Source organism: Pinus tabuliformis, chromosome 5_1 (genome assembly GCF_031772625.1).
Source record: "Pinus tabuliformis cultivar Carrire ecotype Pingquan chromosome 5_1, CPIR1, whole genome shotgun sequence".
NCBI lineage: Eukaryota > Viridiplantae > Streptophyta > Pinopsida > Pinales > Pinaceae > Pinus > Pinus tabuliformis.
The window spans coordinates 327,154,915-327,168,035 of NC_142305.1; the positions used below are offsets into that span (position 1 = coordinate 327,154,915).

Sequence of the window (13,121 nt, forward strand, 5' to 3'; positions counted from 1 at the left end):
CAGTGATGTGGACAAAGCAACCAAATTCATTAAACAAATCCAAGAAATTCACCAAACAATACAGAAACAGCTGGGAAAAAGCCAAGCCAAATACAACGCAAGGCATGAAAAGCATCAGAAAGAGCATCGTTTCCAAGTTGGTGATCAAGTTTGGCTGTATATCAGCAAAGACAGAGTGCAAGGTGAAGGTAAAACGCTAAAGCCAATAAGGTATGGACCTTTCAAGATACTTGAGAAAATTGGTGAGAATGATTTTCGCCTTGATTTACCAACTTACATGCACATATACTCAGTCATTAATGCAGACAGCTTGAGACTATTTGAACCTTCATTAATTGAAGAGCCCGAAGAGCAGAGTCAATTGCCTTCTGTTGATGATTTGTTCCCTGAATATCTCAATGAATTGTAGAAGGATACAATTCTAGACAGAAAGGTGAGGTCGACGTGCAGAGGAGATGTTGAGTACCTCAGGATTGGACTCAAAGGTTCAAAGCCAAGCAGTGCAAAGTGGATAGAGATTGGACAAGTGAGACAGCTATACCCTCACTTAGTCGATGCTTGAAAACCAACTTTTGGTGGTCCAAAAGCTTTTTCAGTGGGAAGGCCGTGATCCGAATTGGATCCTTAAACATTCTCTAAGTTTTCATGACTGTTTCAAATTATGTCAAGCTTCAAAATCTTATGGATATCGAGCTTATCAAAAATAACCTCTAAACAATGGCAATTTGTGGTCAACACGGAACAACGAGGACCCTCGGTCAAAGCGCGCAGACCATTGGCCCATGGTGACCGTGCACTGGCACAAATTGACAAACGGATGGTCAAATCCAAAAACAGAGGCAGTAAAGCGCTAATTGCGTATCGCAGGGCGTCCCCCTCAATGAAGGAAAAGCCCCAAGCGCTCGGTCACGAGGAAAAGCATAAAACCGTACGGAAATCGCCAATTCCGTCAAAAAGCGGGTCCCGCGCTAAAACCGGTAAGATATCGGAAGGGCTTCAAGCAGTAAGTAGGTTCGACCGAGTCCCACCCGATGCCATACACTAGGCGACACGCGTCCAGCGGATGAGAGAGAAAACCACTCACATCGCACGGGTAAAGGTCATGCTACTTACCCGACCGATATGGACAGAGACCAAAGGATCTGGAGGCTCCAGATCAACGACAAAGAAATGATCCGATGGATGACCGGATTCGACGAGGAAATAGGCCGAGTCATATAAGATTTGAGGTCCGGCATGACCGCCGAGCTGGCAGAGGAATCAGTTTCACAGGCGATCTTGGAGCAACGGAAATAATGACCTTTTAAAAAGAACTGACACTCAATTCATGAGGAAACAAGTGGCCACCTTTCTGTGAAGCATTACACAATGATGATGAAGCAAAGCAGGGGAATTCAAGTGGACAGAGGCAGGGGATCCAGAGAGCCGGGAAGCGGAAACGAACAGTCAGGGAGCAGATTAGCTTTAAGCCATGAACAGACAGAGAGTAAGGCGGAGGAGGCAGAGAAAGAGAAGCAGAAAGCTGAGAGGCAAGAAAGCAGTAAATTACAGAGAACAGAGAAGCCGAGTTGACCTGCAGACAAAGGCAGCATCGAGCAGACAGAGACAGAGAGAATCTGAGACTCTGTGAACTCCAGAGAAGGCTTGAGAGGTTCAAGCAACTCTTTTGTGTATACCTGTCAGGTATTGAGTACCAAATTGGACTCATATCACTGAGACCACTTGAGGTCGAAATTCAGTAAAGGGAGTCTATGTACTCTAGAGACTTGGGGAATCCAAGTACAATCCTACTGATCATCATCTATTCCGTGAGACTCAATTTGAGCTCACTATTGTAAAAACTTTGCTTTAAGACACAATAGAAAGGCCACCACTGAACGCTGGACCAGGAGACATAGCCCAAGAGGATTGGGTGAACTTCTTATTGAGCTTGTTGTGTTTTATATGTTTGCTCACTGTGTTTCTCTTATTGTTTCAGTCTCTGTGTATTTCGCAATCTTATCGATCCGTTGCATAAAATAACATAAGCACACCCCAGCGCTTGAATCTGTAATACCTTCATTATTTCTCTTAGGTCATCTACAAGTGATTTCAGATCAAGCGCAAAGGAATGTCAAATTTGGAACATGTTCTCTAATACCATGTCAATTCAAAATGGTAACTCTCAAATTGATTCACTTCATTAAGGTAAATATAATCAAGATGATGACCGTTGGGATTCAAATTCCATGGTCTCTTCGTATTCTAATTTCTATTTACATATTTACAAAACTTGGACCAATGCTGAAAATTAGGTGTCCAAAAAAATTTAATTAACCTACTTAATTAAAATAGCAAAAAAGACATAACTACTTTGGAGATAAATCTTAACCTTTAATATGTATGTCCTACTAATAATATTTTAAAATATTCTATGGAGATTGAATCCCTACCATCCATCCAGTGATCACTGATAATTATATTAAAATTATGGAAGTCATATTCCAAAATACACGTCTATTGTCATAATAAAAATGAAGATGGTCGTAAAATTTGAACATCAACCAACATGATTATAAAATTGAATGTCATAGATGGGTGTATATAAAGATTTATGCTTCTTTCTTTCTTTTTCTCTCTATCTATTTTTATTTATTTTTACATGGTGGATAGAGTAATTTGGGCAAGGCTTAGGATCAAACTTTTGAGCTGTCACTATAACACCAAAACTATATCCAATGGGCCGCAAGCCAAATATACCAAAAACTTGTGACTTAACAAAAGCCGATACATATTAGAGCCCAATCTCATAGGGGTGAGATCTATCCCAAGGGTCATCTACTCTTCACACCCTGTCACAATGGGCCAAACATGCCACTTGGAATTTACCCTGAATGGATGAGAACAAACTGTGCTTCCAACCACTCAAGCCACTAAGGCGAGATATAAGTAATTTGTATCTTTCTTGTCAATTTATTATTCCTTACAACTGAGTATTTGCATGTGTGTTTATTTGATATAAGACCAGTTTACTTGGATCCCATATAGAGTTATTATCACTGATAAAGTTTTAATTGGGGATGGAATCAAAAAAGATCTCCACACCTAAAAAAAAGGAAATTTGTCTATTAATAATTATAAGCACCGAGTACTTGCATGTGTGTGTTTATTTGATATGATACTTGCATACTTGCATTGTTGTGGATTCTTATTCCTAATAAAGTTTAACAAGGAAGTTTGTTTCCACAATACGATGATGATATTCTAGTCCGCATTGTGAATGTATTTGGGAAATAACAATAAATGTAAACACTAGTATGCATTGTGAATGTAAACACTACTCCCCTTCGGTGAATCAAAACAAGTATATATTTTGCAACACAACATAGTTGGACCCAATGGCATAGCGAGAAACTTACCCAAAGCTTCTTTCCTTCAACTTCAAATGCTAGGAGCATCTCTCGCTCCTACATCACCCGAGTATCATACAAACAAACGCCCCATTGGATCCACAGGACTCCGATAGCAAGTCAGTGCCATTGTGGTCCCCCCTTGCTATTAACTATCAAACTCTGACATTCTTGACATCATCAACCTCCATCCCAAGACTTATTCACTTTCTTCTAAATCATGGAGGCCTTTGATCTGGTTGTATACGCTTACAAGACTGTTCTATTGTTGTATACTTCATTTTATCTTAGATTAAGCTTTCGCATTCTCTAGGAGTTGTGTTTGCACTCTCACAATGTATTCATACCAAGGAAAAATTTAATAGCAAAATTTTGCAAATGAGCTCTTTTTTGACATTTCGATTAAAAATTTAAAATAATAATAAAAAAAAAAATCGCCAATTTAGTTAAAAAATCACTTATTTATTACATATATATGATTAAATGGATAATATTCACCAAAAATTTACCAAATTTAAAAATCAATTACATGTTTTTAATTGAATATTTGCCTACATTCTATATATACCAAACTGAGTATCTTTTAATCTACACTGACCTATTTTGTGGTCATTAGTTGGATATTTGTAAAATTATATTATCTTATTGGAAGTGGTCGCCCTATTAACCAAGATGGTCACCTGATTCGAATATCAGTTGCAAAGAAAAATGAACTCGTCAAATTTTGGAGAAAAAAGAACTTGTCAAATTTTGGAAAATAAACTTTATAACAAATTTTAGAAAATAATTTGAATCACAAGGTGGTAGCCTCTATAGGGATACCGAGGCAGAATGCTTGCATGCTAGAATAGCTTTGGGATTGCATGCAAACAAAACAGACACTGGATATCAACTCTGTTAATACACGTTTATAACACTGAAAAAAACAAACATTGAACTTCTCATATATGTGTCCACTGTTTGTGTTACTTGTGGATTACAACATAACACCGAAAAAAGCAAACATTGAACTTCTCATAGATGTGTCCACTGTTTGTATTACTTAAGGATTACAACTCTGTTTATGCAAGCTTATAACGCTGAAGAAAGGAAATATTGAAATTCTCATGTGTCCAGTTTGTGTTAGTTATGGATTACAACTCCAGAGAAAAAGACCCATTTCAAATTTATCAACTAAGTTCTATGACAAGTTTTGCAAAGCATGAAGCAGCCTTTTACCACTGCTTTATTAATAAAATGTACATATTCATCAAATTTCTGAGGCTGCCAATAATCATTTACAAATACGCCTGGGGTTTTTGCCGGCCAAGAGATCTGGCAACACTCATTATGAGTGCAGGTTTCCATCAAGGAATGCTAACCACCAAACCAAACGATATCTAATAGTTTCCGAACAAATGACAGTCGAAATTTCCAATCCTCTTTCAAACTGAACTGCAGATGCAAGATTGTAGCTTGCTTCTGAAAAGAAATGCCAAATACATCAACTAAGCAACGGGTTGTGTAAACTCTTTTTTGCATAAACCTGTTGACAACTTATCTGGACCTTCTCCATTATTTTTCTTTCTCCAGCTGGCAGAGTTGCTATTAGAGTCTCTCCTTCACACAATTTCTCTTTTTAGTTTATGCATCCCACATAAATCTTATAGACAATTATGTTTTTTCTTTTTAGTTTATCCATCACACAAATCTTATAGAAAATTCTGTTTTTTTTTTTTTTTTTTTTTTTTTATCCCACATAAATCTTATAGACAGTATGAACACCACGTGAAGGTGGATATTGGGCAAATTGGAGAGTTGCCTGGATCTGTGAACAGTTAGCATATCAAAACAGGTAAAAGAACACAATAAAGGGATTTATCACAATGAGCATTTTGAGGAAAGGAGATCTATAGACAGTTAGTATAGCAAAAAGGATTTAGAAAAACACACAGATAATGGGATTTGTAAAAATGGGGATTTGGTGGAGAGGAGCTCTCCAGACAAATACGATAAAAGAGGTAAGAAACCCAGACAACATAATGGGATTTGTGAAAATGGGGGTTTTGGGGTTAGCAGATAAAAGAAAGTGGGAGTAGACACCTGCATTTGCTTCCTTTGGCTTTTCCTTTGGGCTCTGTTACATTCCTGTAGGGGATTACAGGGTTGCTACCTCATTTTAGAATCAGATAATATGATACCTGGAAATTGGGACTTGCTGGAAGAGAAAAAAATATGAAAGAAAAAGAAAAGCATGGCTAAGTTAGGAACATGCATGCATTGAAGAGGGAGGAATAAAAATATAGATGTGGAGGTGTGAAAAAAGCTTGAGGGCTTGGAGAACCTATATAGCAATAACTAACTGTAACAAAGTTAGGATCATGTAAAGCATTATAGTGGGATTGTCTGCAGATAGATTAGGAGAGAACAGGGAGAGGTAAAATCAGAACACTGGTGACAATGGCAAACATACACATGCTAAAAAATCTTCCACACGTGCTATCAACAGGATTTGCTCAGAAGTCCCAAAACTTGGGCAGGTGGAGCTGTTGGTCCATGAATACAGCGTAATTTATAAAGCTACAAATCAGAATGACTAAATGAACCTACATGAAGATAGACAGGCAATAGCCACGTATGTTAATGAATTACAGTTTCAAAATCAAGATGAGATAGAAATGGTCAAGTTGAACACCATATATTTGGCTTTTCAATATGCTCTGAAAACGGAAACAATATGTAACAGGGAAAACAGCGAAAGCCTGAACAGGAGGGCTACAGCTCGAGTACTAAGGAAGTACACCCAAAACCAGTGGTGATGTCAGTGATGGAGAGAAGGGATGTTATCACATCAACCTAGGGAGATACCCTGTAACATCACATAAATAAAAGCCTCAAGCCAAATACAAAATATGGCACCAAAACTGCCCATGATTAAAAAAAAGTGAGGAAAACTGTTATCACATCAACCTAGGAACTTCCCGCAAATGCCAACTTCTTGATTGACAGCTTTTAGCGTGGGTAATACAATTTAGGTTTATTGAAACTTGGGCAGAAAACATAAATACAATAAGTTGGCATTAACATCACAACAAAAACAAGGGCATTAATTTGAAACAAATAGCCCTAAAAGAATCAATTTGAATCAAAGAGCCCTAAATAAATAAAATGTCTCAATCTGAGCTGCAACTTGAATGAATCTACACTTGCCCTATATAGCTGTTATGCCAACTATAGAATCAGAACAACAGACTAAAATGTAGAACATGTAAAACATCACCACAATCAAATGAAAGGTGCTTTCAGCATGCTTCAATACGTATTGAATCAGTATGCCTTTCCTATGTGACATTGACTCTTGAATATATAACATAACCTGTCAACAAATAAATGTACTACCTCTCCCTGGCAGCTAAGAAATTCATGATTAGCCTGTTTCAAAAAAAATTGCCAGCACGCGCAACTCATTTTTTGAATGCAAAACAAATGAAAAGAACTTGTTTGAGCCAGAATCAATGATGCAGCTAAAAAAAAAAAACCCTCCAGGCAACAATGAGACAACATTCCAGCAATTTTGCATTTGTTGTGATATATGCCGAAATATTTCTTATAAATTCTGTTCATGTTTTTCCAAACTTTAAGTATCAGCCCTATAAGATGCACTTGAAGATTCAAGCCTATCAGTTATACCATTAGTGAACACTGTATAGTCGGTAGTGATAAATTCAAAGAACTGGACAAACTTACAGAATTACCATTCCAACCCTGAACTTAAATCAGAAAAGTAAATGAATCCACTGCTTAACATAACATTCAAAAACTGAAAATTGTGAAGAGAAGTACACCATTCCATAAGAGCAATAAAACTTAAACCGTTTTCATTAAGATTCAAAAACACAAGAGCATTATAGCTTTTACCTAGGATTCTAAGTGCAAGAGACTGAGCTGACAGAAGTTTCATGGAAAGTGAGTGACAGGCTCTACTATAGGTAGATATTTTAATGAACCATTTTTCTCTCCCGATGGCCATATTTTTACATAAAGTATTATAATGTTGAGTAACTATTTTAAGAGATTATTACAATTAATACAAATAAACCAATCAAGTAGACAATCATTATCCACTTTACAGAATTTGTACCACTATAACCTTGCCTGACTATAGTTCTACGCACCGCTGAGAAAGGTATAATAGTGCTTCCACTTTCAACACATGGCAAACTTCAAAAAGCACTGCAACTTAAAATTGCAAAGAATAGAACATTACTTCAAGACAGATAGAAACACGGACAAGTCCAACTTTGCCCAACTACAGATATAGAGAACATGTGAAGAAAGGTGCAAAGAACAGTGCTTCCACCATCCATGCATTACAGACTTCAAAAAGCACTGCAACCTAAATTTCAATCCAGAGTAGAACATGACCTCCATACAGATAGTACTGATAAGAATTATAAGTACTCCTAAAAATCAAACACCCTTGAAATTAAGATGTGTGTCCTTTATGTTCACACAAAGACGAAGATGACCCAAAAAGAAATGTCACAAAGCAGAACACTTTCCCAAGCCGGGGCATTCAGAAAATACATTGACCTTGGATTTTAACAGATTGAATGGAATGATACATCCATCCATTAAAATCATATATTGCTCTACTTAGTTCAAATCCAACAATGATGTCAATCTCTTCCACTTCAAAATCGAAAACAAATTTTCAAATAAGAGAGTATGTCCTTGAACTTCACAAGGAGGCATGGCCGTCAACTTTGCATGCAACAAAATGATCTAAATACTATTAAAAAGGTACAAAAGTTTCCTGCAAATAAAAATAATCCGCCCTTCCAAAATCTCTTCGAAAGACAAATGTGAGCCTATAACCCGAAGAAAATTTCCTTCCTTTAGGTTGTGTCAACTTAAGTGGCAAAATCAAGACAACACTACTCTTAGAAAGGAACATACTAAAACTTCTCATTTAAATATTTTGTGATTTGTTGAGGATGACTCCTTCATATTTAACTTGGAACCACTTCATAGCATCGTCCTTGGTAACCCTGTGCTGAATGCCAACACGGGATTGGGCTCTCTTTCTTCTGCCAATTCTGTATCCAGGGCGCTCTAGGACTACAAAGAAGTCCATACCATAAATACCAGTTGAAGGATCGTACCTGTAAGATAAGAACAAGCAAGTTAAAGTGTTTACCAAATAAGCCTACCATACTAGCAAGATGACTTGAGAAGTTCTTATTATGGCAATGGAATTGACATACAATAAAAGGAATAAAGAGAAAATGGTACTGGAGCACCATTAGCACATACGTCCATCAAGTTGCCTTTTAGTGTGTTTGGCAGTGTGTAGATATGCTTATCACCACAAATGTGGGTAATCTTACCACCACAATTACCCAGGTTCAATCCCCAGTAAGCATGCCTAGTCCAATAAAAGGCAGCTAAGAAGTGTAAACAAAGCTGCATTTATGCAGTTGAACCCCTTATACACAAGGCAAGCTTCATTGCCTCAAATTAAAGCAAGTGCATTTCACTATATAAAAAGAGAGCAGACTCAAATTGTGTGCAAACTAAAGCCTGCCAGACTAGCAAAATGACTTGAGAAGATCAAACTAAAGCCTACCATACTAGCAAAATGACTTGAGAAGATCTCCTTATGGCAATGGAATTAAATTTACAATTAAAGAAATCGTGAAATAGCATTTGAACAATATTCGCACATAAGTCGGTGAAGCTGTCAGTTAGTGCGTTTAGTGGTAGTATTTGGATATGCTTACCACCACAATTTTACCCAGTTTCAAACCCTAGCGAGCATGCCTTGCCCAATAAACGGCAGCTATAGTGGTTTTTAGATATGCTTTCCCCGACAAATGTAGATGAGCTTACCACCAACAACTACCCACGTTTAAACACTGGGAGGCATGCCTAGCCCAAACCCTTGTATAGTCATGGCATTTAGAAATGGTTACCACCACAATTGCCCAGCTTCAAGACCTGGCAGGAATGCCTCGCCTAATAAAAGGCTGCTATGAAGTCAACAGAAGGCCGCGTTTATCCAATTGTACCATTTAGTATACAATACATAGTTTGACAGTCCCTCGGTCTTAAGAAAGGGCATTTCACTAACTAACTAAAAATGAGCACTATTTGAACACACTCATATAAATTACGAAATGTTGAACTCACTTGATTCCCAGATCAATGTGCTCCTGAATCCCAAAACCAAAGCACCCTGTGTCGCTAAAGTTCCTTCGGAGCAACTCATATTCTTTCACTTTCAGCCCACTCTCCAAAAGCTGAAGAGCCTTCTCTCCTCTAACAGTAACGTAGCAGGCAATCTTTTCATTTCGCCTAATTCCAAAGGACCTCACAGTATACCTTGCTGCATACAAATGACAAAAGCCAGAGGCAAAACAAGTGAGCTTTCTGACAAATCCTACATAAAAATACAATGGCAGCAATTAAAATAACACAGTTCTTAACTCCGTCATTTATATTTATGCTTGTGCTTAACATCCTAGAACAAGCTGGTCTAGGGCTCTCTGGCAATCAAAACCGAAAATTGAATTGTATCAGAGATCAAATCAAGCATGTTGAGATTTTAAGATCTCCTGATCAGTTATAAACTTCCGAAGATCATGTTGAGTTTTATGATTTGGATCAGTTATGGAATTTCCTGGCTTATGTGGGGTTTTAAAGATCTCATGATGAGTTCTCACATTTCGTAGATAATTTTGGTTTTCGTGAGATAAAATACAGAACCTACCCTTAGAAAAAACCGGAGTCTGGCCACTCAGCTGCTCCAGCACCTAGTAATAATCAAACAACAGCAAACCCCACAATCTTTAAAACATGGAGGACTGCAATATGTACAATACACAGATAACTTCGGGGAGCAAAGCTCGAGAAGAGAAGATATCGGAAACCTTGGAAGCTCGAGTGAGTCGATCGCCACTCTCACCAACTGATATGTTAAGCACCAACTTCTGCACCTTAATTTCCCGCATGGGGTTGCTCAGTTTCTTCTCCGCTGCCTGAAAACCAAGACATCATGACCTTAAAATGAAACCCTTAGTGGTGGGCGTGGCCTCAAGTTAGAACATACGAAGGATTGTCTAATATCGCTGCAAATATACCATTTCAAATAACGATCTTAGCCCCCTAACTGTAACAAACTCAACAGAAAAAACAGTGTGTAGAGAAACTACATGGGTGAGAAGAACCAACCATTTCTCCTACGCTGGTTCCCGCCGACTGCTGTTTCTGCTGCTGCCCCTGCCTCAGAACCCAATCCCGCCTGCTGCAAAACGCCTAACCTAAACTTCCTCTATTTTATCAATCATTTCAATTAGGGTTTTTTTGCTGAGTGTGTTTTCGATATAGGGTAGCTTCTTACCTTTCCTATTCTTTTGTGAAAAGGCTAGGTTTGATATTTGACATAAGGAAATACTAAATCATGAAATCATAAAACTAGCATAAATCGTGCTGCAAGACGTCCTAACCTAAACTTCCTCTATTTTATCAGTCAATTCAATTAGGGATTTTTTTGCTAAGTGTGTTTTCGATATAGGGTAGCTTCTTACCTTTCTTATTCTTTTGTGAAAAGGCTAGGTTTAGGTTTGACATTTGATCTAATGAATACCAAATCAAAAAATCTTAAAACTAGCATAAATTCATTTTAACTATGTATTTATTTATTGCATTTAAATCTCTTTTCACTTTAAAGAACTGTGTATTTCAACAAATTTGATCTCTCTAGGTATTTCCTTTTTTTTGGGTAAACTGGTTTATTTTTGTAAACATGTGCAAGAGAATTTCATTAATAAAATAGATTGTACATTGAGCTCATATAGCTAATTTTAGCAAAAACACGACCTGGTAGGGTAAGTCTCCATCCAAGTATAACAGTGTAAACACAATTCTTGCCTATTACAAGTTGAAGCCCTAGTACTACAAGACCAGAATATCCATGATGCTAAGGATTTGTGATCAAAAAAGTAACATTTGTCACCTCTTGTGTTTTCATGCAAAAACATATGAAACAAAATACCCAACAAGAAGACCATCATTCTCATGTTGAACATGACTTAAAACTTGCAAAATAAAATAAAAAGAAGTTGTGTGCCACCTAATAACAAACCCAGGACCTAACGAGCTTGTTGGATGTACAATCTGCATTATCAACCATATGGAGGCCTTGCCAATATGCCAAAGGGCATACCACAGCATCCCATGGGTGAGACAAATCCATTGCACATCACAAAAAACTTCCATACCCAACCAAAAGTCACCACAAGAAACAACAAGAGCACCTCGAAGAGATTCAATAATCATAATAATAATTGAGCCCAAGGTAGCCAAAACTTAACCAGCAAAGACCAATGTTAATCAGATAGAATATTTGGACAGCCAAGAGAATTAGCAGCGGGTGGAACATTAATGACTCCAGGAGGATCAAAAAGCTCCTCAGAATTTGTGTCACATATTTTTCTAACCTGCTCAAATGTGTAATAATATCATCAAAGCATAAACTTATATTGCATAGAAGACAATTATTGTCATCTTGGCCTGCAAAAACTTTGTAATTGTCAACTTGCTTATCTCTTAGAACCATGCGGAAGAGAGTATCCATTTGTTGGTGAACCGAAAGAGAATGTAGGAAATGCAACTTTCGTTTCTTGAACTTTCCAGGATCTGGAATCCATTTGAGGCCATCTGCTCTGACCTTTGAATCAGAAAAGTAAGGGTGGTCCCCAAACTCCTTTGACTCCAGTTGAATAATTTCTCTTTGGGCATCCAAAGGGATTGAATCAAAGTATGTTGTTGTAAAATCCCAACCAAATAGCTTACGACATTAAGAGATAAAACTACTCGCACCACCTGTACAACTTGTCATTCTTTGTCAAGTAGGCATGGTAGTGGAGAGAAGAGAGCAATCCTTGTGACCCTGGATGATATAACTACCAACAAGACCAATATGGGAACAAAACACATACTCTTTAAAGCCCGACCAAAACCCAAGCTAGTTGTCCCCAAAACTCCACACCTGGGACCCACATTCAATATCAATTTGTAAAACTCAACAAGCTATAGAAGTGGACCACTGAAAACCCCAAATGTGAGGCGTGACATTAACACTGGACAGTTGTAGAAAGATTCCAAAATCCCCCCCAAAGTTAAGGAAGACCACAGATTTGACCATGATTGTTAGCTCTGCGACATTCTTCAACAGTTGATGGATCAAAAGCAGGTCTGGGAGTGCTGGTTATGCTTACAAGGGACCCGCATTATTCATTCTTCTCCTACTCCTTCATTCTCCTTATACTTTCATAACCCCCTGCTATCTTTGTTTTCCTTCCTAAACCTCTCCATTCCCCATTTAAAACCCCCCGAAATCCATCAAAGCCCCATTTCAATATAGCCCCCAGGCGCTAATGGTGTTAAACCCATATAACCGCGCGCCTTCGCAAAAAGTGCTACCCACGAAGTCCTTCCCTGTCACATCAGTCATAAACATGTGCATTAAAACCCCCACCATCCGATCATTTACCATGCGATCCGATGGCATTCGCTCCTCCCACCATCGCAAACTAATTGAGTGATAGGGGAAAGCGGTTTGCCGCCGGTCCCATCAGCCACGCGTCGACTGATGAATGGGATCGCGCGGCCGTGTACATTTACCGTTGTCCTCAGAAAGTGGTGCGGGGAATATTGCCCACCAACGAAACCACTTTTCCCCGGTCGTTA

General features: G+C 38.1%; 1 protein-coding gene across 1 annotated transcript; it reads right to left on the reverse strand.

The window, feature by feature from the left end:
- Positions 1 to 7,826: 7,826 nt before the first annotated feature.
- On the reverse strand, positions 7,827 to 10,798 carry LOC149164700 (large ribosomal subunit protein uL5z). Its single transcript, XM_089432155.1, has 5 exons — positions 10,602 to 10,798; positions 10,301 to 10,408; positions 10,141 to 10,183; positions 9,561 to 9,756; positions 7,827 to 8,533 (listed from the first exon to the last, which is right to left on the reverse strand). The coding sequence occupies exons 1-5, from the start codon at positions 10,602 to 10,604 to the stop codon at positions 8,341 to 8,343; spliced, it is 543 nt and encodes a 180-aa protein (XP_089288281.1). The 5' UTR covers positions 10,605 to 10,798; the 3' UTR covers positions 7,827 to 8,340.
- Positions 10,799 to 13,121: the final 2,323 nt, after the last annotated feature.

Bases quoted from the DNA above. Each gene is read 5' to 3' on its own strand.
- LOC149164700 (XM_089432155.1), bottom strand. The intron at 10,184-10,300 runs GTTTCCGATATC...GATTATTACTAG, and splicing joins GACTCACTCGAGCTTCCAAG to GTGCTGGAGCAGCTGAGTGG. The intron at 8,534-9,560 runs GTGAGTTCAACA...CTTATCTTACAG, and splicing joins CACATTGATCTGGGAATCAA to GTACGATCCTTCAACTGGTA.